General features: G+C 43.3%; 1 protein-coding gene across 5 annotated transcripts in view; it reads left to right on the top strand.

Moving 5' to 3' along the window:
• Positions 1–26,547, top strand: part of SHISA6 (shisa family member 6) — a 266,219-nt gene that overhangs the window by 219,303 nt on the left and 20,369 nt on the right. For 4 of the 5 annotated variants that reach the window (XR_008579807.1, XM_054846959.1, XM_054846960.1 and 1 more), the window contains exon 5: positions 18,653–18,715. The exons of the other annotated variant lie outside the window; for it this stretch is intronic. Coding sequence is in view for 3 of the 4 variants with exons in the window: in XM_054846959.1 (XP_054702934.1) it covers positions 18,653–18,715 (63 nt within the window). In the remaining variant the exon portion in view is untranslated. The remainder of the gene's footprint in view (positions 1–18,652; positions 18,716–26,547) is intronic. 5 annotated transcript variants of the gene reach the window in all.

The raw sequence follows: 26,547 nt of genomic DNA on the forward strand, positions 1-26,547 counted from the left end.
AAACAACACATGTCCCAGAACAACCGATCCTCAGCACAACCCCTTTGCTCTGGCCACCAACTCCAGGCAGAAGCTCTCCTGTGACCCTGCTGCCAAGTGGAGTGTTCGAGGCTCTTCTCACATTTGCCAGCTCAGCCCACAGGCAGAGTTTGTGCAAAGTCCTTCTCAGGCAGGACGGCAAATCTGGGGCTTTGGCACAGCCTGAGTGTTTTGGAGGGATGGCAGCGCACTGGGGGGACTCTCATTCCTGGATGTCAGGGCTGCAGGCATCCCTCCCGACATCCCTTCTGGGAAAGATTTGGGAGGAGGAGGGAGAGATGAGATCAGAATTTGAATGAACTTTCCCTGATGGAAAAGGCAAAGCAATTACATTAGCCCTTTTGAATTGTGCTCTCTCTTACCAGGGTGCAGAGGTTTCTCTTTCAAATGTAGATGAAAGCACTGCCTGGTGCCTTTCCCTGGGAGAATTGCAGGGTGGGTGAAGGTGGTGAGAAGGCTGTCCTCAGAGACTCCTGTCCCCTTTTCTGCAGGTTGCCACAGCACCCTCTTGGCTTTTGGGGTACAGCAGAGAAGACAACAATGTGGGGCTGCTCTGCATGGAGAGCAACTAGGAAACATCTGTGTTCAGTGCACTCCGGCACTGGGGCCCACCACAGACTCCCCAGGGCTTGTACCCCTATGGCTGAGCTAAAGGGAGTAATACCTGGTTTGCTTTGCAAAGCACTCTGAGTCTTATGGATGATAAGCAGCCATAGCAGAGTAATGTAAAAATGTGTGAATGTCCCAGGAAAGTGGCAGCCCAGGCCAGGTCTGGCCATGGAGTGGTCTGAACATGGGAAATGCTTTGGTCTGGATGTCAGATGTCCCGCGTAAGACATGTCACCTGCAAGAGGGGGCTGCAGGCTCCTGGCAGTGATGGCAGCGGTGGCCTCGCAGGGTCCATACGGAGAAGGGCTGACAGGACCTAGGGGAGCCCAGTCTGAAAGGCCGTGGGTTTCCACAGAAGCTGCTCTCAGCCATCGCAGCTTGGCTGAAACCCTGCACCCAAACTGAGCAAGGAAACCACTGAGCAGGTGGGGAGTGGCTCTTAAGAGTCCAGGTACTCTCCCCTGTAACAGATGTCGTCTCAAATCCAGGGTAGTCCTTTCCCTTCAAGGATGCTGATTTTACATTTGTCCAAATGTTTACTCCTGTATAATCCTTGGAAGTTTGGGGTTTTTTCCATGCCACACCTTGTGCATGGTACAGCCAAGTCTGTTTTCCCCAGACACCTGCCCTAAGCCAGGCAGATGGGCAGAGACACATGGCTGAAGTGCATCACATGGCAGAGAGGAGCTTGCCATCTAATGGACACTTCTTTGCTGTGCACCTGCAGCTGGATTAGGACTGCTTTGCACTGCAAACCAGCCATCAGCCGTGTTGAGACCCTGGCCCAGGAGCCATGAAACATGATCACAGCTGAAATGGTTGTATTTATGATTGGTGACTGCGTGCTGTGCATCCGTTGCTGAGGAAAGGCTATCGGTCAGCTGATTTCAGCACACAGCCTCACTTTTCTAAGCCTGTGGGTTTTCAATACTTAACGCACCAAGTGCAGCTTCAGCCTCGCCTTTCATCCCCTTTGCACAATGCTGGCACAGCCCTATGGTCAGCCAAAATGTGGACTGATCCAGCCATGAAAAAAAGTTTTGGTTGATCAGTGTCCTGGTCTAGTTTAGTTCCCCACACCCTGGCTCAGCGTGAAGAAGCAGGGAGACAGGGCTGTAGGAGGAAAAAGAGCCAGCCGTGCCACCACAGCATGACACCAGCTCAGTCCCTCCAGGCACAGAGAATCCACATTGCCCCCTCTGCCCCTCCATGATGCTACATATCACTGACTTTCACGTGATAAACAATAGACATTATTTGCTGTAGCACAGAGTCTCAGCCCTTTATGTGTACTTCTCCAAGGAACTGCATTTCTCCAGTAGAATTGGCTTTCCTACATTTAAAGCTGCAGCTGCAGGTGATCTGGGCAAAAGAAACCAGGATAAATTCATATGGTGCTAAATAAAAGTAGTGTTCAAGAGAGGAGAGCCCATGTATGGAATTGCAAAACAGTCACATGAAATGAGGCTGTCCTTGTATTTGGTAGACTTCCCCCAGTCTGATCTTGGAGAAACATATCTCTTCTTCCAAAGGGAAATGCTCCAGAAAAGAGCCTGGGAAAGGAAACTGCAAGGAAGAAAGCTGTCTCCATTTTAGCTGTTAGCCAGTTCATTTAAGAGGGCTTGGCAGGCACTTGCCACCTTAATGTACAAAACACTTTGACAGCATCAAATTGGTGTCATAAAACAGAAGGTGTGAAGAAGTCAGGTGTCTCCTGAAGAGGCCAGGTTAAGATTTTCAAATGTTTCGCACAAGGAAAGCAGCTGGAATGACTAGCTCAGACAGCACGAGCTTTCCAAGCTCTGAGGTGGACCATGTGAACCACGGGGTGGGAGAAGGGTCTCAAGGGGACTTGGCAGTAGATCTGGTGAGCCTGTGGTTCTGTTATCATTTGTGTGTCAGTACATTGGTGAGATCTACCTCATTAAGCAGATCGTGCCCATAGTCTGGACAGCAGTGCTGAGAGGATAGTGTCATCCTGGCTGAACTGCAGCACTTCCACAAGTGTTGTATGGCATATGGAATGTGATCAGTGCCCAAGAGATGTCCTCCTCCTCTTACTGCTTGCACTGAGCACCTCACATTTTCCCCCAGGAATAGCTTCACACACTTGTGGCTTTCATGACCTGCACTTGTTTGGTCTTTGACAAAGACCTGGAGTAACAACCAAGTATTTGGCTCTAAGTGTTTTGAATTGTTTCAAAATGGTTGTATCATAGAATGACAGAATGGCTTGGGTTGGAAGGGACCTCAAAGCCCATCCAGTCCCACCCCCTACCATGGGCAGGGACACCCTCCACTAGCCCAGGTTGCCCAAAGCCCCATCCAACCTGGCCTTGAACACTGCCAGGGAGCCAGGGGCAGCCACAGCTTCTCTGGGCACCCTGTGCCAGGGCCTCACCACCCTCACAGGGAAGAAGTTCTTCAATATTCTGTATATAGATTTTAGATGACATCACCTCCTGCTCAGGTTGCTCCTCCATGGCTGCCCAGGAGCTAGGTCTTCTCTTTTAGAAGTGCCTCCCCAGTAAGTTTTTCAGGTCATCTCTTGGTGTGGAAGGAGTCACCTTCCTCAAGGGACATTCTTTGCTACATACACTGTGCTACATACACTGCAGTGTGTCAGCACCATCTGGACAGCAACTTACCACAGCATTGAAGAGGGAAAGCAGATGGACAGTAAAAGAGGGAAAAGGGAGAAGAAAAAAAGGCCTTCTCTGCATTGGGAAAATGTTCTGCACAATATTATCGCATCCTGCAAGAACTATTTTGCTATTCAGGGAACTTCTCCCCTTCCTTCTCACAGTTTCTCAGTCCGAAAAACAGATAAGGCATTTTCTCTAAGCTCTGAAGGCCTTTTAAAGTCAACAGGGAGAAAGAGGGATATCCACATGTCTACAGCTTGACTTGGTGATCTGCTTTGGATCTCGGATGAGAAGCAGCATGGGCTCACAGTGCCTGTCTCTGTGGACCTTGAAAGGAGTCCAGACCAGCACAGGGGAGACAGCCACATTTGTTGTATAAATATCACTCCAGATGTCTGCCCATGACATTACTCCAGACAAATGTGCTTTCACTTAAATTCAACTCTTAACTTACTGCATGCTCATTTTTTAGGTGAGCGCTATAGAGAGGGGCTCGCGTAGGGTGGAGTCAGTGTGGTTTTGCAACCAGCCTTTCGCAGCCCTACCATCCCAGCACACCTTGTTTGACTTCATCTGTAGTTCAGCTTGCTTTGACCGCCGTTTCACATCTTCACTGTTCCCCTCTCCAGGGACAGCTCTTGCAATAAGCAGTGTAAGTGATTGCCAGGGATCCCATATCCCAGGGATATTTGGCCCAAAGGCTACAGACAGGACTGCTTGCCACATTCAGAAGGATGCAGTTGGACTTCTTTGCTTCATCTGAAATGCTTTCCTCCAGCTACAGGGTGGTCCTCGAACAGTTATTGAATGAGAAGGTTTTGCAGGCTTTCAGAGAACAGGGTTGTAAGGCTTGAAAAACCCATCTAGGACAAACATAATTTTTCTTATTGAAATGTACTTGTGATCTTTACTTTGAAGGCACAGGCCATGTGCTTATGGAAGTTTTGTTCCTGTAGCGGCTTCACATTTGGACCAGAATTACTGAAGTAAACCAGTGACTTAGCACACCGCTCCAGTCCTTTCAATCTGATGCAAACATCATTCACGTCTGAAAGGGGCAGCTGCATCCTCATTCCCATCTCCATCTGCTCACCCTGCCTCCCACTTCTGTACAGAAAGTGAGATCAGGAACCTGATCTGGCCAAAAACTAACCTGGTTGAGAAAAAGAAACAAACAAGAGAAAGCAGAGAGAATTCTTTGCAAGATCATATATACACTAACACAGGCACAAGAGAGGCAGGAGCATCACATGGCTGAGGAGGAAGCAAGACCACCTCCTTCAGCAGCATCGCCCGCTTATATCCAATTAATATGACCGCAGAACTGCTTTGCTTGGCCTTGGTGAGCTTGGTGCAGAAATAAAATTAAAAAACAATAAAAAAGCTATGTTTCAGCAAGCATAGCTGAGCATCAAATTTTCTAACATAAGTATTCCCATGGAAGGCAGTGAGTGAGTAAATAAATAGAAATTGCTTTACCTACAGGAGAGTAGTTCATACTGCTATAAATATTATACTCTGCCATATTGCCAGGTTTCAATACCAAAAGGTAGTAAATATTGCATAAGTTATCAGGGAAGTTTCAGTATTACCAACCATGTGTTAAAGAAACCACAAATGAGATCTGAAAACAAATCTGAGACTGGATTAAAAACCACAGGTTCAAAATAAATAAATGCTGATGTCTTTCGTTTGTCTTTTGCCTTCAGGGCCTTCAAGGTGCAAAGTGCTCTTTCTGCCTCTTCTTTACAAAAAAGGAGGCAGTGATCTACCTTTAATGAAAAGACAGATGAAATTCCTACCTAATCAAATGATTCAAGAACCTGATGCTTTAAAGATTTATGATGAAATACTACATTCTGCTAAAACTGGGACAATTGGACACACAAGCATCTGTTTCAGGGGATGCTCATATTCTATGGAAAGAGGTACCAGGATGCCACAACCAGCAGTGCTAGTTTTGAAGATGTTACTTCAGTAGTTATCACAGAATTTCCCAAAATAAGAACCGTTTGAGCAAACCTTAAATATATGATAAACAAGGTAACTTGTTGTCAGTATAGACAGACTAATTATTTAGAGACTGTTCAATGTGCCAAGCAATTTGGTACACTGAAATCAAGGCAGATTTCCTGGACTAGCTGAACTTTAAAGTCTGTGTAAGGCTGATACCAGACATACAAAGAGATCGCACTCTACCCTTGCTTGTATAGACCCAAAAAAAAGAAAGCATCCCAAAAAGGAAAGTAAGTTCTTCTAAACACATTCAGATTTTCTCATTTTAAATGACTTTTTTTCACCACTTTAACAGTAATACAATTTCGCCAACATCTAAGTTGCTCTGAGACTGACAAATATACAAAAAAATAAATATTACCAAAAAATAGTAGTTCATCATTTCAGCTATTTTTGAATTGGCCAAGCAGAAAATTTCTAATTAAAACATACGGAAAAGGGCTTTTAAATTAAATATTTATTTTTTAAAAATTAAAAGAATAAGCATGCATAAAATATCCAAGGATCTGTGTTTCATACAAGGAGGAACAGTACTGCTAGTGGTCAGAGTTAGTACACCTGTCCTCAGCTCCTTCAAAGAGTATGTGTCACCTTCTCTCACGTCAAGTCTGATGGAATGGAAACACTGCAAGAACAGAAAAGGTAATTAATAGTAAAAAGCTAGATTTTGACACTGTCATATACAGATATTTCTGCAGAAGTGCTATTTTGAAAGCCACTGTTTAATGTGACTTCGGTTAGACTTAAACAGATGCTTAAAGTTAACCATCTGTTTAATTGCTGCTAGGATTAGGGATGGATTTAAATAGAGCTTTTAGTTCGTCCTTAACATAGTGCCACTTTCTTTTTGCCTTAATAAAGCACTTATGCCCATGGTTCATTTTAAGTGCTTGATTAGTGCTAGTGACTTCACTTACATGCTTAAAGTTAAGAATATGATCAGTGTTAGATTGTATCTGGATCTTAATTGGCTATAAAGTACTGGCCCAAAGCCATGCTTAGCAGTTAACAAGCATGCAAACAAGTCCTGAATCTAGGAATAGAAAATGCCAGAAATCAGCAAAAGGACAAAATAAACTTCAAACAATTGTGACACACATGTTCTTGTTCCTGGCCCCTAGCACAAAGCCGTGTAATATAAAGAGAAAGTCCCTGCTTCTCTGTCCAAACGCCTTGAAGCTGGCCGTGTCTTGCTGGCAGATTAAGAGCAAGTGAATTTCTATGACTTGAGAGTGATTTAAAATCAGTTGACGAGTTAAGAGTCTGCTTATCTTGATCATTATGTTGGTTATAACATGACACATTTATCACTCCTAAGCCAGAAAACAGGCTGGAAAACCCCTATGGGACTCTGGTCTGCTCGGCGCAAGCTGGCAGCCCACCCTCCTCGCTGTGGTCTCTGAGCATCCTCCTGTACTGCCCCGGGTGACAGGACAAGCACCTTTTCTGACCCATTTGGTCCCATGGAACCCAAATAAGATATTTTTTCTGTTAATTATACTTGGAGCCTAACAAGCAAGGAGGCTTCTGCTTTTAGCTTTCTGCTAAAACCTGTGTCTTTTCAGTATAAAGACAGAGTAAGATGGGATGGGTAGGCACCCCTGGCTGTTTCCTACGGTATAGCAGTGAATTGGTCTTTGGCTTCTGCTCTCAAAGTGGAAGTGCAGTCCTGACCCACTAGACTCACTGGAGAGCCCTTCTTGCAGAGGTTTCATCCTCAGTTTCTGTTTCTCTTTATAACTCATGAAAGAGGGAAAAACAGGGGAAGGATTTTGTGTTCCCTTTCCTTCTCCTTTCTGCCAATACCATGGGGTTAAAAACGACCATGTGTTTTTTTCAAAGGTATTAGCATAATTATCTCTTCACTCTGAATGTGCAATAGCTGGCTCTGTTCCATAAAAGATTGCATTTAACTAATCCTGCTTCAGAAACCCATACTATTTATATCTTCTAAAATCAACTTCATCTTCAGAAATGCCCTTTAAAGGACACATTTTGTTCTATTCTGACCATATGTTTTCACCGTGATCTGCGTATTTCAAATGTGTTTCAAAGGTTAGCATCCAGGACTGCTCTCCCAGATGCTGCTTGTGCATTGCTGTCTAATGTTAGTCATGCAGCCTGCTCAGCTGTTTGATTTTTGAGAAAACCAGTCCATATTTATCTAATTACTTTGTGTTTGGAAAGTCAGTGTGAAGTTCTTAAACACAGAGGGGATCCCAGGCACTGACTGTCAACACCAGCTAAGTTTGTCCTACGGGATTTGCCACCAGCCGTGCAGAGCTTTCTCTCTGAGAAACAAAGTCCTTGTTCTTTTCTCTTCATCTGGATTTCTTCTATTCCTTTCACCACTTCTTTTTCCTGATTTATCTGATTTATGCTGGAACATGTGAGAAAAGGTAGCACTAAGTAAATTTAAAAAAAAAGAAGGAGAGGAGAGGAGAGGAGAGGGGAAAGGGGAAAGGGGAAAGGGGAAAGGGGAGGAAAGGGGAGGAAAGGGGAGGAAAGGGGAGGAAAGGAAAGGGGAGAGGAGGGGAGGGGAGGGGAGGGGAGGGGAGGGAAGGGAAGGGAAGGGAAGGGAAGGGAAGGGAAGGGAAGGGAAGGGAAGGAAATCAGAGCATATAAAATACGAAATGCTAGGGAGAGATTTTAAACTTCAGATCAAAAGTGAGTTCAAACATTCCCATTTCGGGGGGGTGAGGGTCAATGTAGTTGTTGCTCTCTAAAAGCAGAGGCATTGCTGTTGAGAGATTCCCATGCAGGATAGGTCTCTTTTCCAGAGCCTCCTGCTGGTGAGTCTAGCAAGGCTCTGTTAACATTGGGAAAAGCTGCCCTTTTTGATAGACCTCATACTCTGTTGTTTACACGGAGGAAAAAAAAGTTCCTTCATCAAGAGAACAGCCGTTCCAAAGATGCTTGGAAAGGTATCAGTTTCCTTGGAGAAAGATATTTGGAGCTCTATGTAACCTTTATCTTCACTGCAGTGTTGTTGGTTTTTAAAATAACATTTTAGCCAAGATTGGGAAATATTCTTCTTGTGATTTTGTTTTTCTGTAGGTGTACCTTTTAGCTGTAGTTGCTCGAAAACAAAAGTTGTATTTTCCTCATACCAAGCTCTTCCACACAGTTTGCTTTTGCAATTTGGCACTTTGAAGCTTTTGAAAGAGTCAGTGAGTATCTACATAAATGTACTGGGAAGGAGAAATATGTTTGTGTGTAGGGAGTTCATAAGTGGGCATGGTTTATGTGGTACTTGTTCCATCACTGGAAATAAGGTGTGGTGGGAGGAAGAGAAATCACTCTGAATGTGTGTGAGTTTGTGCATGCTTTCAGCAGAGGAGACATATTTTTATGAGTGAAGTTGAAACCCTGTTGTATGAGACAGTCCTCCTCATGCTGCTCAGATGTTTGGGAGTTGTTGTATTTTCCACCTGTTTTTTGGTGTAGGTCAGTGGGCCACGCTGGTTTTCTGAAGTGGCTGGATGTAACCTCCAGAACTTCAGTGCCCATCGCTGCTGAGTATTTTCCACCAGCAGCTCTTCATTCACCTCCTCCTTGATTTCTTACAGTTCATTTAAGCCATTTCCTATAGCCTTAAAATAACAAATGAACATACCAACATGTTGCAATGTCATGAGGATAAAGAAGTGAAATGCCCCATCCCCCCCTCTTTTCTGCCATGAGGACCAGGTAGTATATATATGTACACATCAGCATCTGCATGCACATAACACATGCACTTACATGTTATGTGCCTCTAGATATACATGTACATTCACATAAAACCCCCTATTGATAAGAAACAGTTGTTTGTTGCAAGCCCAACAGCAAAATCATGGTTTTCTGCTAGGAATTTGCTCAGTTAAAGAAAGTACTTCATCCAGAGCAATGGTTTCTGCCATTTCCTTCCTTTTCTGGGTAGACTAAACTCTGCCTTTAAGTATGTATAAGCACTTACAGTTTAGGAAGACTTCCATTTAAACTGTAAAAACAAGAGGTCAAAAAGTAGCAAATGACTGAGTTGAAGTTTCCTGTGAAATGTTAACTCATACAGCTTTTAGTTACTTGATGGATATTTTCCAAATCAAATATCTGCCCTGAGCACTGCTTGGACAGAGCAGCTCATGAGTAGCAGTCCCAAGATGTGAGAAGCATGAGGCACCCAACGACAGCTCCAGGAGGTGGGCAGGGTAAGCACTTGACCAGCGTCCCGGTGAACCAGACCTCTCTTGCCACTGCCAGGGAGATCCTGCAGGCAAGTCCACAGTGCAAATCCTGCTGACAAGCCTGCAGCAGCTCCAGGTGTGAAACACTGGCCTCCTCCTGTCTGACCTTGCTATGCCAGCAAAACACAGAGCATCCACGCAACCGTGCCGGCGGTGACAGCTTCGGCTGCCCTCAGTGATGCTGCTCAGGAGGGTGCACAGCGAGGCGGGCAGGAGGGGAGCTGCTGTTGGAGGATGCCTGGGCACTCCTGGGAGTCTCTGGATGAAACAGCAGGGTCTGCCTCATGGGAAAGGCCTGGAGGAAGCTGAGCTAGTCAGTTAATCAGAGCCTTTCAAAGTCTCTTTGGTTTCTTGTCCCTTAAGTTTCAAACATCTGCAACAAGATTTTCAGAAGCGTTGAGCTCCAGCAAGCTGCCACAGCCACATTCGGGCAGGGTTGTGATGGAGAGTGACGAGCCTGAGGTTGAACTGGTCTGGGGGAGCATTTCCAGTCCTCCTCGTGTTACTGTGTGGCCACAGGGAAGTGATTCCACCTGCCTTCATCATTTTCCCCACATGTAAACCAGGAACAGTTGCACCTGCCTTACCTTCCCTACGAAAGTGGTATGATTAATTAGCGTCTGATTTATGCTTGCAAAATCCTATTAAAAATCCCCTGTGTGATCTGAAAAATCTGACCTGAGTGTTCCACGGCTGTTCCTCAAAAGTAATAAAACCTTGCAGATGCAAGTACAACTGTTCTCTGGCTCAGCTTAAATCTGGGCTGACAGACCCCACCCTACCTGCGATGGGAGTCTGGAAGCTGTTTGTGAGGCTTAGATGAGCGCTAGAGGAAAGCCTGCATGGAAAATAACAGTTCCATAATCAGTGCAGGATTTGGATGGCGTGGGATACTAAAGAACAGGGCCATTCACTGCTTAATGAGGATTAAAATAACTCTTGAATAGCTGCCTTATTCCCTGAGCATCCTGTTCAATGAATGAGTCACAGGATTACAGTTGAAAAATAGGCTGGAATGGTAGAACAAAAACCTGACATAATGAATATCAAATTAAGGGTTTGAGGACAGCCTTTAATCTGGCATTTCCAACCCTTTTAATGACTGACATTCTGACTTTACTAGTAGCTTAATTTTTGTTTTTGTCTTGTGTGCGCCTTGCTACAGGCCCTTTTTTAGGGGTCAGTTTGTTTGGGTATCGTTAGCCAGGTGCAGAAACAGTCAGCAAGCAGGATATTCACAGCATAAAAGTATAAAGTAAATAGTTATTGGCTAATGTACATGAAAGACAGCTGGGATTTAGTGATCTATTAGGCTAAGTATTCATATGCTTATCACCTCTGACAAGGCACTGCAGTGTCGTGGCTGGCTGGGCAGACCTCCCTTAGGAGGGGACCATGGGCTTGGTCTCCCCAGTTCCCTGGGATGGCCCCAGTGCTGGGAGCTGCTGTCTGCCACCACCTCTGCCCAATCTAAACTAATGGGAAAAGGCTTTGCATAGCAAAGGGTTGATGCATGCTCCCCTTGCCCAGGCACTCTGCTCAGCTTTGCTTGACCAGCACAGAGGCAGTTAAAGGACATTTGCTCAAGGGTTCCCCTCTGGACTGCAAATTGTGAATAAAATATGCTAGAGGGGGGCAGGCAGATGATAAATGGGTAGTTTTATGCTAGAAGTATTTACGTTCTCATCGTCAGTTTTTTGTCTGCATTCCTCCTTGCCTTTAGGGTCTGCGTTTCTTTCCGTTCCTAAAGCCTGAAATCCTTCGTCATATTTGAGTACTCCAGAAGATTAGCCCTTGAAAGGGATTTTCTCTTCATTAGTGCAAATGCCAAACAGTTATCTTGTCATCAGAAAAATAAACCGCATGTTACACCCCTCTCTGAAAATCTCAGCTGGGGAATAAGCTTGAAGGTAGGCAAATGCTGAGGATGCTGAAAAGACCAGAGGGACAGAAGGAAAGGAATTGTATTTCGTAGGCTGATTGCTCCTGTTTAGTCCATTTCATTTATCCTGTCGACTATAGATTTCAGAGCACCTCCCAGTTTTTAATAAATACTGTAAAACTAATGCAAAATATTGTATGACTGTCAGAACTATCATATATCTGTAATATAGTTGGCATATATTAAAAATATCCTTGCTTTGCAGTTTTTATAACAAACTTTATTAGGAAAGACAGGCTGGAAAATATGGCATTTTCTTTCCATATTCTGACACTTGATATTTTTTCCATTATAGACCACAATAAATCTAGTTTTTATTAACAATAAACACATACAAAATCCCTGAGACTGAAAAAATATACCCTAGAGAAGACTAAAATCAAGTACCAAAGGAAAGATTAAGTCCTTACACAAAAATATTGTTTAAGAGGATCTCCTGGATAGGAAGTGCAATGGGAAGTCTTTGGACGCTATTTAAAGTTTTCTTCATCAGTTACCTGGGGTTTTGCACCTGGAGACAAAGAATTCAGTTAGTGATTTATGCTGCAAATCAGAGCTGTCAACCCTGACAATGAGAAGAAGAGCTTCTTTCAATGCTGGGATCCTCAGCAGATGATAGAATCATAGAATGGTTTGGATGGGAAGGGACCTCAAAGCCCATCTAGTTACAACCCCCCTGCCACGGGCAGGGACACCCTCCACTAGATCAGGTTGCCCAAAGCCCCATCCAACCTGGCCTTGAACACTGCCAGGGATGGGGCATCCACAACCTCTCTGGGCAACCTGTTCCAGTGCCTCACCACCCTCACAGTAAAGAATTTATTTCTAATATCTAGTTTAAATCTACCCTCTTTTAGTTTAAACCCATTCCCCCCTTGTCCTATCACCACACTCACTGATAAACAGTCCCGCTCCATGAGATGAGGAGAACCACCTCTGTGAAGGGGATGAAGGGCTGTCCGGCACCATCCCACCCCTGGAGCTAACCCGGATGCTCTGATTTCAGTTGCCCATTATGATGGCTCTCAGGTCCCCAGGGCCAGATCCTGACTTGTTCTGGGGACTCATGGTGACCATTGCCCAGAGACATCTGAGGGAGTTGGTGTTGCCCCAACAAGTTGCTCAGCTGCTGCAGGATCATAAAGCATTCTCCATATTCACTGGGAAAATTGTAGCTTCATATTTTATCACCCTTTGTGGAAAAGATGCTTGAGCTTCTTGAAATCAATCATTAGATGCCAGGGCTGACATGAGACTGTCTTTTCAAAAATAAACGTGCACTCTCAGCAAAATTTCAGGAATTAATAGAGGGATACCTCCTCCCCTTCTTCAAACACAGGATGAGGGCAATAAGGAGAGAGGCTCTGGGGGAAGTTTAGGAGATCACCTGAGCCCTTCTCACACAGCTGCCTGAGCTCTGACTCCAGGCACAGCAGAAGCCACCTCTTCCTACAGGAGACATCTGGTCTGACTGTGTTGGGCTGCCAGCCCATCTGAGTGTTACCTCCATGGAGAGACATGGAGAAATGTGAGGCAGCAATGGGGAGAAGGGAGACGGCAAGGACTCAGCAGTGGTGCACGGGCTCATTTGCTTCCCAAGGTGCTGAACTTGGAAGAAGATTTCTCCTTTTCAGGGTCCAGGATGTCACAGACACCAGAAGAAGTAGGGTGCTTAGGGTCTGTGGGTGCTGGCACTGTGGCTGTGGGGGTGCAGGGTGGGGAGCCTGGTTGGGGACCACTCTGCCTGAACATACTGTGCATGTTGCATGTTCAGCTGGGCCACTTCCCTGGGGCTTGTGGGGCAGCTGTACGGGCTCTCTCCTGCAGGGACACGGTCAGGGCAGGAGATGGGGCCACCTTGCTCCTGTCAGCAGCAGCCTACATTCGTGTTGGTTTCACTGCACTCTAAGCTAACACTTGTTGATCCTACCCAGTAGCACTGAGAGCTTCTGGAGTGCTTAGACAGGTTGGTAGCTGCAGCAGAAGGGCCACCTCAGCACGGCAGCAAGACCATCTAGGCAGAAATTTGTCCCTTAGCGTTTCCCAGTACCTACAGACTTCTCTTTCTCCCTGCAGTATCTCATCCCCTCCAACAGCATCTCCTTCTCCTTTCATAAATGCACCACATCACAGACTCCCCTTCCCCACATGGGTGAGAAGTTGTATTTCCCAGAGCAGCAGTTACTGAATTCACATATAGACCACAGATATAACCGCGTGGGATGCAGGACTTTGTTCTGCCCTTACTATTTGAACCCATTTCCTTTGGAAAAAACCTGAAGCCCTTAAAACCTCTGTCTTCTCCCAGATCACAAAGGGGCTGGGAGCGCTGGTTTCTGCCAGTAAAACGTCTCATTCTTTCTGCTGGTTATTGTATCTGATCACTCCTCCAGCTGTGCTCAGAAATTTCGTATTGTGGTCTGGCAATTCAGAGCCCTGTGAATCCTTTATTTCCTTAATGGAGTTTCCTAGTAAATAGCTTTGAACTCAGATCCTTGTCTCTACAACAGATATGCTTCTGCCTAACTGGCATTTCACAATTAACAGCATTATCTTGTTAAACCTGAAGAGGTGCGGGAAGGCTCAGCCATCATTTTAAAGCATTTTATTGCTTAGAAAGTGTTTACAATAGGCTACAGAAGTGGTAAATGAAGCCCAGTGCTGCATTCAGATGTCTGATTAGCTCAGCCACATGAAAATGCCAATAATTCAGGATCTGACTATTTTGGATGCCATTTCTTAAGCAGTAGCCTCAAAGCACCTGAGTTTTTTAAGAGGGGGAAAAAAGGGAAGGGAAGGGGGAAGGGGGAAGGGGAAGAAAATATTTGGAGTGAAATGGAAAACTAATCAGAAGACTGAAGTTCCTATTCATGTAGATGCAGGTGTAACTGTCCTCAGTGAAGACACAATTTCACTCAGGAGTGAGGTTGTGAGAGTAAGTGGCTGCATAGTGTTTTCAGGAGAAAGAAAACTCTGTTGTTTCCCTTCTGGAACAATTAATGTGTTCAAATTATGTCTGCTACTGTTTTAAATGCTTGCATTTCACACACACAAGTGTCTCCATCTATGTGTAACCTTTTATCTGTCAGCTCCTGTAGTGTGTAAGCAACGATAGTTGAGAAGAGGACAGTTTGGAAGTTTGGATGTATTCTGTGATTTAATTTGTAAATTAGCTTTGCTGTAGCCATGCTGGGAGCCCTTGCTGTCCTTAGCTACCCTGCGTGACTGCAGCCCTAGACCTGGCAGAAACCCAGAGGGCCTAGCACAGGGACCACAGGCTACTATACAAAGTGCGTGGAGGGACGAAGACCTTGGATGGGGAAATATCTCACTTTCTAAGGCTTTCAGGAAAGAAGTGGTTGTATAGCAATTCAGCCATGCTCAATGAACTTATCAGCTGCAAATGTCAAGGACAGGTCATCAAAAAATGCAACAGGCTCATTACACACTACCCAGTTTGCAACTTTCAAAAATAGATTTAATAACTTATCAATAAGGTAATAAATGGTGGGTAAAATAACCAATAAAATATGTGATGGACACCTAGTTGAACATAAGCTAGCAATGTGTCCTTGTGGCAAAGAAGACCACCAGCATCCTGGACTGTATTCAGAACAGCATTGCCAGCAGGTCAAGGGAGGTGATCCTTCCCCTCTGCTCAGTACTGGGGAGAAACATCTGTAGTACTGGGACCAGTGATGGGCTCCCCAGTATGGGAGAGACATGGACAAACTAGAGAGGGTCCAGCAAAGAGCCAGGAAGATGTTTAAGGGACTGAAACATCTGTTGTAATGGGAGAGGCTGGGAGCTGAATCTTTTCAGCCAGGAGAAGCGAAGGCTCAAGGGAATCTCATCAATGTATGTAAAAAAAAAGATGGGTAAGTAAAGAAGATAGAACCAGGCTCTTCTCAGTGGTGCTCAGTGACAGGGCAAGAGGCAATAAGCACAAATTGTAATACAGAAAATTCCAATTAAACATAAGAAAAAAACTTTCTTACTGTGAGAGTGGTTGAATACTGGAAGAGGATTTGCAGAGAGGATTTGGAGTCTCCGTCCTTGGAGACACTCAAAACCCTAATGAACATGGTCCTGGGCAACCATTCTAGATGACTCTGCTTTGAGCAGCAGGTTGGACTAAATGATCTCCAAAAGTGCCTCCAGCCTTAGTGAGTCTGTGATTTTATGACCTTGATAACAGAAAACAGTTGCTCTCAGAAGACAGACATCCCTAATGTACACTGTACAAAACAGCTGCCTTTGCAACCAAAACCCTAAAAATTCTGCACAGCAAGACTGCTCCAAAGCTGTGTGTCTGGCAGGTCCAGCAGCCCTGTTGCTGGCTATATTGACTAAACACCAGTCCAACAGTAATATTCAAAACACATTTCTGCTTGACAATGTCATGAACCGAATCTGATTAAGTCTATACATACCAGCCCAGACCCACTGATTAACTAAGAGAATAATCAAATTGACAACTGCCAAGCCTCATGATCTAGAAATATTTATGTGTGGAAGAGATTTCTAGTAATACATCGTTTTCTTAGTCCCATAAAAAATAGGAAAGATCTATAGGAGTTGAAGCCAGATGATTCAGTTAAGACCTAAAGCATATCGTGTTTTTTGGTAACAAAGACTAAAAATACTGCAGCTATTTCTTTTAGGCATGTATCAGACTTACCATCACATACAGTCTTTTAAAATCATATTACTGAAAAGGTCCAGAAACAGTTAAAATCTAATGCAGAAATTGGTGAACAGGATACTGTATCATGCTTGCTGGAAACTAGACGAAAAGTGTCCCACCTGATCCCATATCTCTGCAAATCCCTCCGGACTGTTACAGGGATTCCAGAAATATCCAGGTTTTTATTTGTCCCACCCACCCTCTGGTCCAGTTTTCACTTTAAAGTGAAATCAGGCAATATGGAGGAAGAGACACTGAAGTAAAGTCACAAAAGTAGTTACTGCAGGGTTTTTGCTTGCTCAAAGTAACCAGCAGTGGAGGATCCAAAGGAAAATTCTAACTTAGGCAACCTGTAGGCCACTTATTCAAGGGCACTTTAGGTGTCTGTGTGAACCTGGTCTCCTTTCAAGGTTCGCTCATCACATACTGGTAGCCAGGCTAATATCCTTTCTATATTTTCAGCTGTCTGTGTGTATAATGAGTGGCTATTTTCTAGATGGAGAAGTAAGCAAGCTAAGGTATACAGCCTGTTGTCATCCAAATAAATAACCTCTGATTTTAATCCTGGCTATACACAGACATTCAGCGGGCTGTGCAGGGAGATGAGTTTCCATTGAGATAAAGTAGCAGCCAACATGGACTTCTCAGAAACAAATCATGTCAAGCTAACCTTATTTTTATTTTTTTTTACTGTGTTTTGTGGACAGGGAGAAATAGCTTATATTAAGGATCATGACCTTACCAAGATTTTCAGCAGTTTCCGGGAAAGTAATGTGAGATTAATTTGAGAAGCATGTTCCTAATGAACCTCTATAGGGTAGATGCCATAATGGCTGAATAACTATAAAAGGTAACTAAATATCAATAGAAAGATGAACTGATGTGGTTCTGTATTTAGTCTTTTTGTTACTGGTGGAAAAGGAATTTGCTTATTAAATTTGCAGATGATATGAAGCTTGGATGACCATAAATCTATTAGAGGAAGGGATTAGAATTTAAAATGTTCTTGACAAATTGGAGAAATAGACTGAAAATAAATTGATTAAATGGAGAAAAATACTATGCATTGGACCAAAAGAGGAATGCTAAAAAGCCTTGTATATGTTGAAGAACAATTGGACAGGTGTTAGGTCACTGGAAAAGCAACAAAAGGATCACAAACTTTACATGAACAAGGAAAATAAAAGTATCATCCAAGTTTGTGTGAACAAGAGATGACTGGGAAAAATCCAACCACTCCACTCTGTACTGGTAAGGTCTCTTCTCAGAAACATGTCCCAGACTGTATTCCAGACTCGAAAAGGAGCTAGGTCAATTGGAGAGAGCACAGGATGCTGGAATGACAATCAAAGGCAAAGCAAGTTTTATAAGGAAACATAAAGGAAATGGCATTGCTTAGCTGGAAGAATAAAGTTAAGGGAACGTGTAGGAACAGCTTAGTCATAAAGAGCTATTGCAGAAGTAAAGGCGATTTTCTCCATGTCCCTAATAGACAGAAAAGAACCAACTGGCCTAAAAAGCAGTAAGAAAGACGTAATGAAACAGCTCTTCTGGGGAGAAAGTAAAATATCAATGATAGTTTTTTAAGAATAGCAGACTGGACATCGGACTAGCCCATCCTGCACCAGGAGAGCACGAGATGCAAGAAGATTTCTTGAAATCTCTTCTCACCCTGCATTACTACAGTTCCATAATGGGTTGAAAATATCCGGACAAAGAGTTCATTCCTTATTGAAAGCTTGTCTGGAAACTAAAGATGAAAGAAGTTTATCAGCAGTCACTTATGTAATGGTTTTATTACAGTGAGAAAGTTGTTTTCCAACCCAAAGGGTAGTTACTAACCACGACTGTAGCAGTCGTTCTGCCATTGATCGTTCTGCCATTGATCTTTCCTCTTACTTTGCAGCACGGTGCATTTAATATTGAATGCATCAGGTCTTACAGGATTTTCGCTTCCCAGGGGAGGGAGTCCGCGTGCAGCTATTTAACTCTATCTCCTGTGTTTATGAGGCCACTTATTTGATCTTGCCTTGAACTCACGCTGGACATTGTTGTTGTGGTTGTGGTCACAGTGGGGGAGTCTGGTTTTCGTGTAGTTGGGGTTAACATCCTGAAAACCTCCGTGCTGGATGCTGATGGAGCAGTGGAGTAGCGCTGCGAGGTTCTAGCAGTTCCCAGGAATGCACCACCGATGTTGGTACACCAGTTGTGTTTTGTTCCTGTCTGGACATGCTTCTTACCTTTGCAGATAACTCTGATTTGCAGGCTCAGCAGAAGGGGAGCAGTTTCCCATTATCGTGTTCTTCTTGCATCTGGAATTTTAAGTGAACTACATAACAGAATCTTCTGCTTTCTTAAGCATTTTCTGCTCCTTTCTTTAATCATGCTGAGATTTCCTGTGAATACTGTGAGCTGTAATTATCATCTGCAGATCAGTGCGTATGCTAAGCTGTTTCTTAAAGGGATTTTTTTTTTCTGTGAATTTCAGATGACCAAGAACAAAATTATAATCACCTGATACTAAACAGTGCCACCCAGACACCTACACATGGTAAGAGAAAACAAAGAGCAAAATTACACATGTTGTAACTTTCCTCTGCCAGCCAGTAACATTTACTGGTATCAAAGTATGTTTAATGTTAATAGAAATGTTCCTGTGGCAATGATGCACGAATGATGGTTTCCATTAACATTAAACATAGGACCATATTTTCAAACAGTGCACAAAATGAAATATGGCTCAGTCTTTTATAATTTTACCTATCGACCTTGTGTTTCCCCATGTCTGATTGCTCCTTTCTCCCCCACATCAGCAAGGTGCTGTCAGATTTAACCAGCCAAAACAGTAAAAATGATAACTGAAGAAAAGTCCATCTTGTCAGCCAAGCCACTCAACTTACAGTGCTGCTTGCGCATATTTCTGAGATAGGTTAGGAGCACAGTGAACATGGGGCAAGGGCTCCTAATCCGACATGATTTTGGCATAGCAATATGTGGCCAGAGTTTGGGTTCACAGCTAAATCAAAGCCGTCCAACCCATACTTGCATGGGTCTGGTTGGAATAACCTACTGAAGCCCCTGATTCACTGCACAATGTCTCTTTAGTTTGTAGTATGCAGGATAGGTAAAGACCATTAGAAGATTCAGGACTCCCACTGCCCAATTTCATAAACAGAAGTGCCTCTTTCTAAACCACTTCCAGTGGTTGTTCTCACACCCTTCCAAATCCCCTTTACTTTATTATGGAAACATGACATTTCTCTGACCCTAGGAACTTATGAAACTCAGAGCACCTTTCATGTCCCTACGCCCACCACAGGGTAGAGCAGCACTGACCTATCCCCATAAACTCAGAAGTGACACCTCAGGAGCTGTCTGGGGCAGCCTATCACCACCATACAACCTGTCTGGTCATCCTTCTAAAGGGTGAGAGTGCCCCTTCCAGAGTTCCTCCAAAGCTTTCGTGCATTTGATCTTTGTACCCAAACAGCTTCACATGTGTTAACACTCCTTCTGACAGTGCTCTTGCTTAGCTCTGAAAAACCACAATTTTAATTTGTCTTACCTCTGCACATGACTCAGCACATTTATTGGCACCTCTCTATACAGCCCTCAACCTAATAAACTTGGGGATGTCCCATGTCATCCTTTAGCCAGTTTCAAGAATTCAGGTGCTATTCAAAGACGCTCCTTTAGTTTCCCAGTTGTTTCCACTGTCTCATCCCAACCTGGAGATGTTTCTTCATTTCCTCCGTGGCCAGAAACCCTGCCCCTCTTGGCTCAGCCCTGTCCCTCCAGCCGTTCTGACTCCTCTGCCCTAGCTCCCTCCTCCTTTTGATTTCCTTGGCCCCAGATTAGCAGTTGGGTGTGGGCAGCATGTCCCTTCCTGCATCGCAGCAATCACAGACCACAACAGTCAAATCACCTGCAGCTTCCTGGCTCCGTCCAAATCCAGACCAGCCACTGCCACCCAAATCAGTGGTTCCCTTTGTCTCTGTGCAATCTGTCCAACCTCTGAATGAACCCTCGTGTCCTCTCTGCTTTCTTCCCTCTTCTGCCGCTACCTTGTCTTGGTCTTGTCTTTGTTCTTCCCTGCACCTTTTACCCTTTGAATGTGCTATATTCCTCCAGCATTTGCAGCTGGAACCTTCCTTCTTCTGGGCAACCAGTAAGTGATGGGTAAATATTATCATAATATACACTTCTGGCAGCTCTGAATCTCTGTATTTGGTACTCTTTTTGTTCTGGCATTTGTTTTTTTAATCCTGAAACTTCATCTTGATAACTATTCTGGAATTGATTTATTGTGAGTTGTGTGTTCTTGTATAGAAATTTCCATGCTGCTTTGCTGCAAAAAAGGGTGGGAGAACAATTGCCCTTGAAAAGGTCACCTAAAACCTTGGGTGTTTCTCCTTCCCAGAGGGTCGGTCAGGCAGCTCCTCAGCCTGCAAGTTACTTTCAGTTGTAAGATTACCTTTATTAGTTGTTTGTTATTTGTTATTCCGTCTCCCAAAAAACACAGGGGAAACAATGTCAGCTCTAAACCTGGCAGTAACACAGGAACATTTACTGAACCTGAACTGACAGCCTCAAATGCTCTTCAGACTACTTATTTTGTTTCCTTTTTTACTTTCCCGAGACAAAAAGAAAAAAAAAAAGCTGCAGTAATAGGGTTGAAATTGTATTGTCTTCTCTTTGGTCTTACTACTTGCTCTCAAATCTAGCACATGTTGGGTTCTGAGATCTGCCCCAGCACAGCCAGATGAATCCCATTTACCTGTGTCTCTGCCCAGAAGTTTTAATGTAGCTCCATCATCAGGTCACTCTTGCATTCACTAACTCAAGGTAACGACATGTGCTAAAACAGTTAAACTTCCCTTTCGCCCTGACAGATGATTTTCTCTTTTATGTACTTGAGAGACAAAAATCAAAGCAGATATACTCATGATCTTGGATTACACACTTTCACTTTTTTTCTCCAGTCATTCTTTGCTTTTACTGTATCTTAATAATTTGGTTGTACAAAGTGGCTTGAATGGTCTGACTACAAATAATTGTATGATTCTGAGTAATATTTTATTCCTAAATTATCCATATGGTCATGGACACTTTTGTTCATGATATTCATGTGTGCTATTGTTGGTGAGCCATAGCTTGGTGAGTCTAAAAAGATATTTGGACCTTTCAAATAAGGCATCAAAAGAGCTTGCTGTATTTATAATTACTACTGAAATTCTGAGATAGTTCAGCAACACCATAGGTTTAATTTAATTCTAAAGGAGCAGATGAAGGGAAAGAAGCCTGTGTGAGTCTCAATACATGCCCCATGTTGCACTTGGCCTGAATTCAGTTCACTCTTAACTGAAGTAAAACTAGCAGAGAAAGGTTCTCAGGATACCAGCATAGAGCAAGCAGGGCAGTGGCTGAAGGTGACAGACACCACTTCAGCTGAGCAGCCAGAAAATTCCTTCCATGCCTGGAGAAGCTCCCTGCAGCCTCCCCAAGGACTGTCTCACCCAGCAAGGATGTGCTTATCCTGGTATATGTGAAGGGATGCATGAGCTGTTCAAAACTGGAATACCTATCAGGATGAGAGCTCAGCTGCTGAAGGCTGCTGATCTCTCTCCCATCTCCTACCATCATAGGAACTTCACAGGTTTCTTACCTTCTCTAGTAATTCCCATTACACTGAGTTTCCAAACACATACAACCTGGGACTGAGCAGCAGAGGCTCTCCACAACCCAGTGGTGGCAGACATGGGGCCCAGTGCTTTGCTTTTTCAAAAAAAGAAAAAGCAGATTTGACCTTAGTGCTCTGAGATTTTCAGCTTCAACTTCAGGTTCGCAGGGTTAAAACCCCAAGACCCTCTGTTTTAACCTGACTTGGGGGATTGCCACTCTTTGCACACAGCTTCTCAATGCAAAGGATATGCCCATTGCAGGGGGTTGTGTGGCCATGAGATCACTGATGTGATTACACTGAACTCTTTCGATGCAGGAAAGAATAACTACTAATTAATGGTAGGATCGCATATAATCTGTTCTGTCAGGCTGCTATCATTTAATTAGCATAGTGCTGTTCGCAGCACAGTTAACACAGAGTGAGAAGAAAGTCTCCCTTTTCTCCCTGCCTGGCTAGCACAGAGGGTGAAACATGTCTGTCCTGGTTTTGGAAGATGTGTTTGTTGGGGAAGACAATTTCCAATGGAGACCAAGAGAAATGACCACAGGCAAGTGAGTCTGTCAGCCCATGGTCTGCAATACCATGGTCTGCTGTTGTTGAGGGCTCTGAATTAGCCAGTGTGACTTTCAGTATCCCACATCTTAAACCAGTCTTGATTTTCTATTCATGCACCTAATTCATTTCTAGGACACTGAATGTCCCATTATAGAGGAATCTACAGTCCTTTAGAAACCTCAGCCTAAATTCTGCTTTCAGTGACGGATTTCAGACCTCAATTCCACCAAAATCAGAATTTTGAAGTGGATTTCCTTAGACATCAGCTGCAGATTTTAGCTGCAAATGAAGAACTGTACAGCTGTTTTTGGAAAGGTAGCGATATTGTATGTAAAAGGTGAATGTGAGTGCTCAAGTACTACTTTCTAAGCATAATTAAGTTTTACATACAAAATGCAGGTAAATCTTTTGAGATATTGATTTATCTTGCTTAACTATTCAGTCTTTATACAAAATAAGCACATAAAATTATTTTCCTATAAAAACATTAAAATGTGGAAAAAAAAAAAAAGCTAGGGGCACAAACCAGAACTGAGTCAGTATAGCATTAGCTATAACAGAAATATATGTTGACTGCCTGGGCTCAGTTTCTGTAAAGCTTATTACTTTATTTTTTACTGCTACTGAAGTTTAATCTCATTATATTTAGTGCATATTTAATTATGCTAACCAAAAGAGTCTTGTATAAACATTTTTTACATCTATATAAATAACAAGCACATTGCTAAAGAATATAGTTAGTAGGAAGTTCATATCATAATTTTTATGTCAGTTCATTGCGTTTGATAATCATCTCAAAAAATACTTGCTAAACCACCATAAGCAACAAATGGCTTCACTTCGAGTTTTTAATTTGGCCAAGTATTTTTCCATAGATGATGTCTGGGTTTGCTCTGATGGAGGCAAATTTCATTTTATAGCTGTACCCATGTGAACTTTAGACAAATTCCTGTATACATGTGCATGTAAGTATGTGTCTTTTTTATATTCCTTCCTTCCTTCCTTCCTTCCTTCCTTCCTTCCTTCCTTCCTTCCTTCCTTCCTTCCTTCCTTCCTTTCTATTTCTTTTTCTTCTTACATTCATTCATCCATCCATCTTTTCTTTCTTTCTTTCTTTCCTTTCTTTCCTTTCCTTTCCTTTCCTTTCCTTTCCTTTCCTTTCCTTTCCTTTCCTTTCCTTTCCTTTCCTTTCCTTTCCTTTCCTTTCCTTTCCTTTCCTTTCCTTTCCTTTCCTTTCCTTTCCTTTCCTTTCCTTTCCTTTCCTTTCCTTTCCTTTCCTTTCCTTTCCTTTCCTTTCCTTTCCTTTCCTTTCCTTTCCTTTCCTTTCTTCTTTTTCTTTTCTTTCTTTCTTTCTTTCTTTCTTTCTTTCTTTCTTTCTTTCTTTCTTTCTTTCTTTCTTTCTTTCTTTCTTTCTTTCTTTCTTTCTTTCTCTCTTTCTCTCTTTCTCTCTTTCTCTCTTTCTCTCTTTCTCTCTTTCTCTCTTTCTCTCTTTCTCTCTTTCTCTCTTTCTTTCTCTCTTTCTCTCTTTCTCTCTTTCTCTCTCTCTTTCTCTCTTTCTCTCTTTCTCTCTTTCTCTCTTTCTCTCTTCTCTCTCTTCTCTCTCTTCTCTCTCTTTCTCTCTCTTCCTCTCTCTCTTCCTCTCTCTCTTCCTCTCTTCCTCTCTTCCTCTCTTCCTCTCTTCCTCTCTTCCTCTCTTTTTCTTCATTTCAAAAATCCAGGGCATCTTCCTTCCCACACAGTAATAAGGCTTTGGGGGATGTATTGCTGAAATAATTCTTACATCAATTTTCTAACATCAGACCAGAAGCTTCAATTTGGGACAATCCCAGAAGATATGAAAATGACTCCCTATACTGTCACATCTCCTCCAGCAATTTGTTGAGACTTTTGTGTCTATTGTGTTTAAGACACTGTTTACAAAATCATAACAATTAAGGACTGTTTAAATTAGATTTATCCCCAGTAGAAATATATGTGAGGAAATTAGAAGATAATCAGATCTCTAGAATATAACCTACAGAACAAATAGGCACATTATGTACACTGCTCTTTCTGCAAAGCAGCAGGACTTTAATGAAAGCAGGAAGAGAGATGAACCAGGTAATGTGACAGGACTGGACAACATAGTGCCAGCTTTCTGATGCATACGACTTGCCATTTGTGAGGGGGATACCAGCTGCTGATCCAGTAGGTCTGAGCACCAACTTTGCAAAGCAAGGTACACAGATTGTCTGTTGCAACACAACTCCAGTTACACAATTACAAAGCAGACTGAGCAAAGTCGTCAGTGAATCAGGATCACCATTTACCTGTCTTGACCTGAGAATTTGCTAACAATGTCCTACAGTGCAGACCCAATCTTTGTGCAGGGGATGTGTTGGTTTGTTGGGGCCATGGCTGGACTTAAGCGATGTGATGAACTTCTGAGAACACGTGTGATGACCTTCCTTTAGTCAGTGATGTAGAGGGCAGAGAACAACCCTGGGGCTGAGAACAGGTAAAGGATTGCAACAGCAACTTCCTTTAGAACGCTCAGCACTGAAGCAACTGGTCTTTGCTTTTTAGACTAAACACATTTTGTGTTTGGACAAAGAAATCACTCTTTTCATGGTCTTGGTACGGCAGGGCTAAAACAGCCTCCCAGCTCGAGGTGCAGCCCATCTGCTGAGTATGGAGGCCTTAACTTGCAGATGAATACTGTTATGCCACCCATGACATGGCCCATGTTCCACCCAGCAAGTGACTATCATAAGTAAAACACTAAGGCTCATGGAGTAAAACTCAGCTGTGTAACTGTGTCTCCACCCTCACCTGTGAGAGGAACCTGAGGAGCTTCTCTCTGTGACAATACAGTTGACAAGCAAAGGTCCAACATGAGCTGAATAGCTCTGACACTGGCCTCAGGTTCCTCTAACAGGAGCAGAAGATCTTGAACCATAAGCAAGAGGAAGCAGCATCTTTATTCCTAGGGAATGTGAGACTGGTGAAAAAGACCAAAAGTTCTGGAGGCAAAATCAAAGCATTATAAAAATCAGAGCACGTAAAACTGCTGAGACAAAGGGGTGTTTTGTCACATCATTGCTAGAAGTGCTATCAATGTAGAGCTCACCAGGACTCCACCAGAAGGTTGTGGTGGTCCCTCCACTGCCTTCAGCCTGTCTGGGGGCTTGTGCCTCACCCTAGTCCCAAAGGGCTGAAAGGAGACAGTCACACACAGCCCATTCAGGATGGATGATCTGTTTCTCTCAGCAGCTAGAGCTAGTTTTGGCTCACCTTGCGTGTCTGCTGCCAGGACCAAACATGCTGATGCATTTTCCTTTTTGAACCAGCTTCCCCTCCGTGCAATGGAAAGCTTTGAGCATGACACACTCGCATAGGTGGAAGGAGTTAACACACTGACAGTTTCCAATTGTGCAGTCTCAAATTCAGCAAGAATGAGTCCTAGTCCCAGTTCTGCACAGTTCTACACACTGGCTGCTCTGGTGCCAGTGCTATGTATTGTTTTCTGCATCCCCATGAAAAGGCAGTGAACTCAGGGAGAAGTGAATATATCTTTTGCTGTGATTACTAAGTCCAATTCTACTTTCTGCAGTTTTTCCTTTGATTTTAATTGGCAACATCACTCCTCTCACCCTGTGTTGCAGTGTTTAACTATGCTATGTTCAGTTAAGCACTTTGTGTACTCAGAAGCATCTTCATGTTAATACCCACTGGGTGATACCATTCAGGTATATTATTATGCTGTGTGTATATATTGTAGCATTTAAGGGCATCATCTTGCAATGTGCTGGTGTACCTCATCCTCTTTGCATCTTACGCCTTCAGATAGCTGCTCAGTTCTCAGCCATGAGCTCTGAAAGACCTAATCCTAGCACCGTCCTGATATGCAGAGGGTTTTTTATCACTGACTGAATTTAAAATCCCACATCTCCAGCTCATATAAATGAGGGCAGCTATTCACTGGAGAGCTGCTGATTTACACCACGGAGGATCTGACCTGGAAATGTATAAAGTTCTTTGAGATTCTTCGTGAGAGATGCAAAAGCCTATTAATAACAGTGTTTGTAACATAAAAAGAGAAGTGTGAAAACACAGATAGTTCCCCCTGCAAACACTGAAAATATATGTTATAAATTTTACTTCGA

This window comes from Grus americana, chromosome 18, assembly GCF_028858705.1.
Source record: "Grus americana isolate bGruAme1 chromosome 18, bGruAme1.mat, whole genome shotgun sequence".
Taxonomy (NCBI): domain Eukaryota; kingdom Metazoa; phylum Chordata; class Aves; order Gruiformes; family Gruidae; genus Grus; species Grus americana.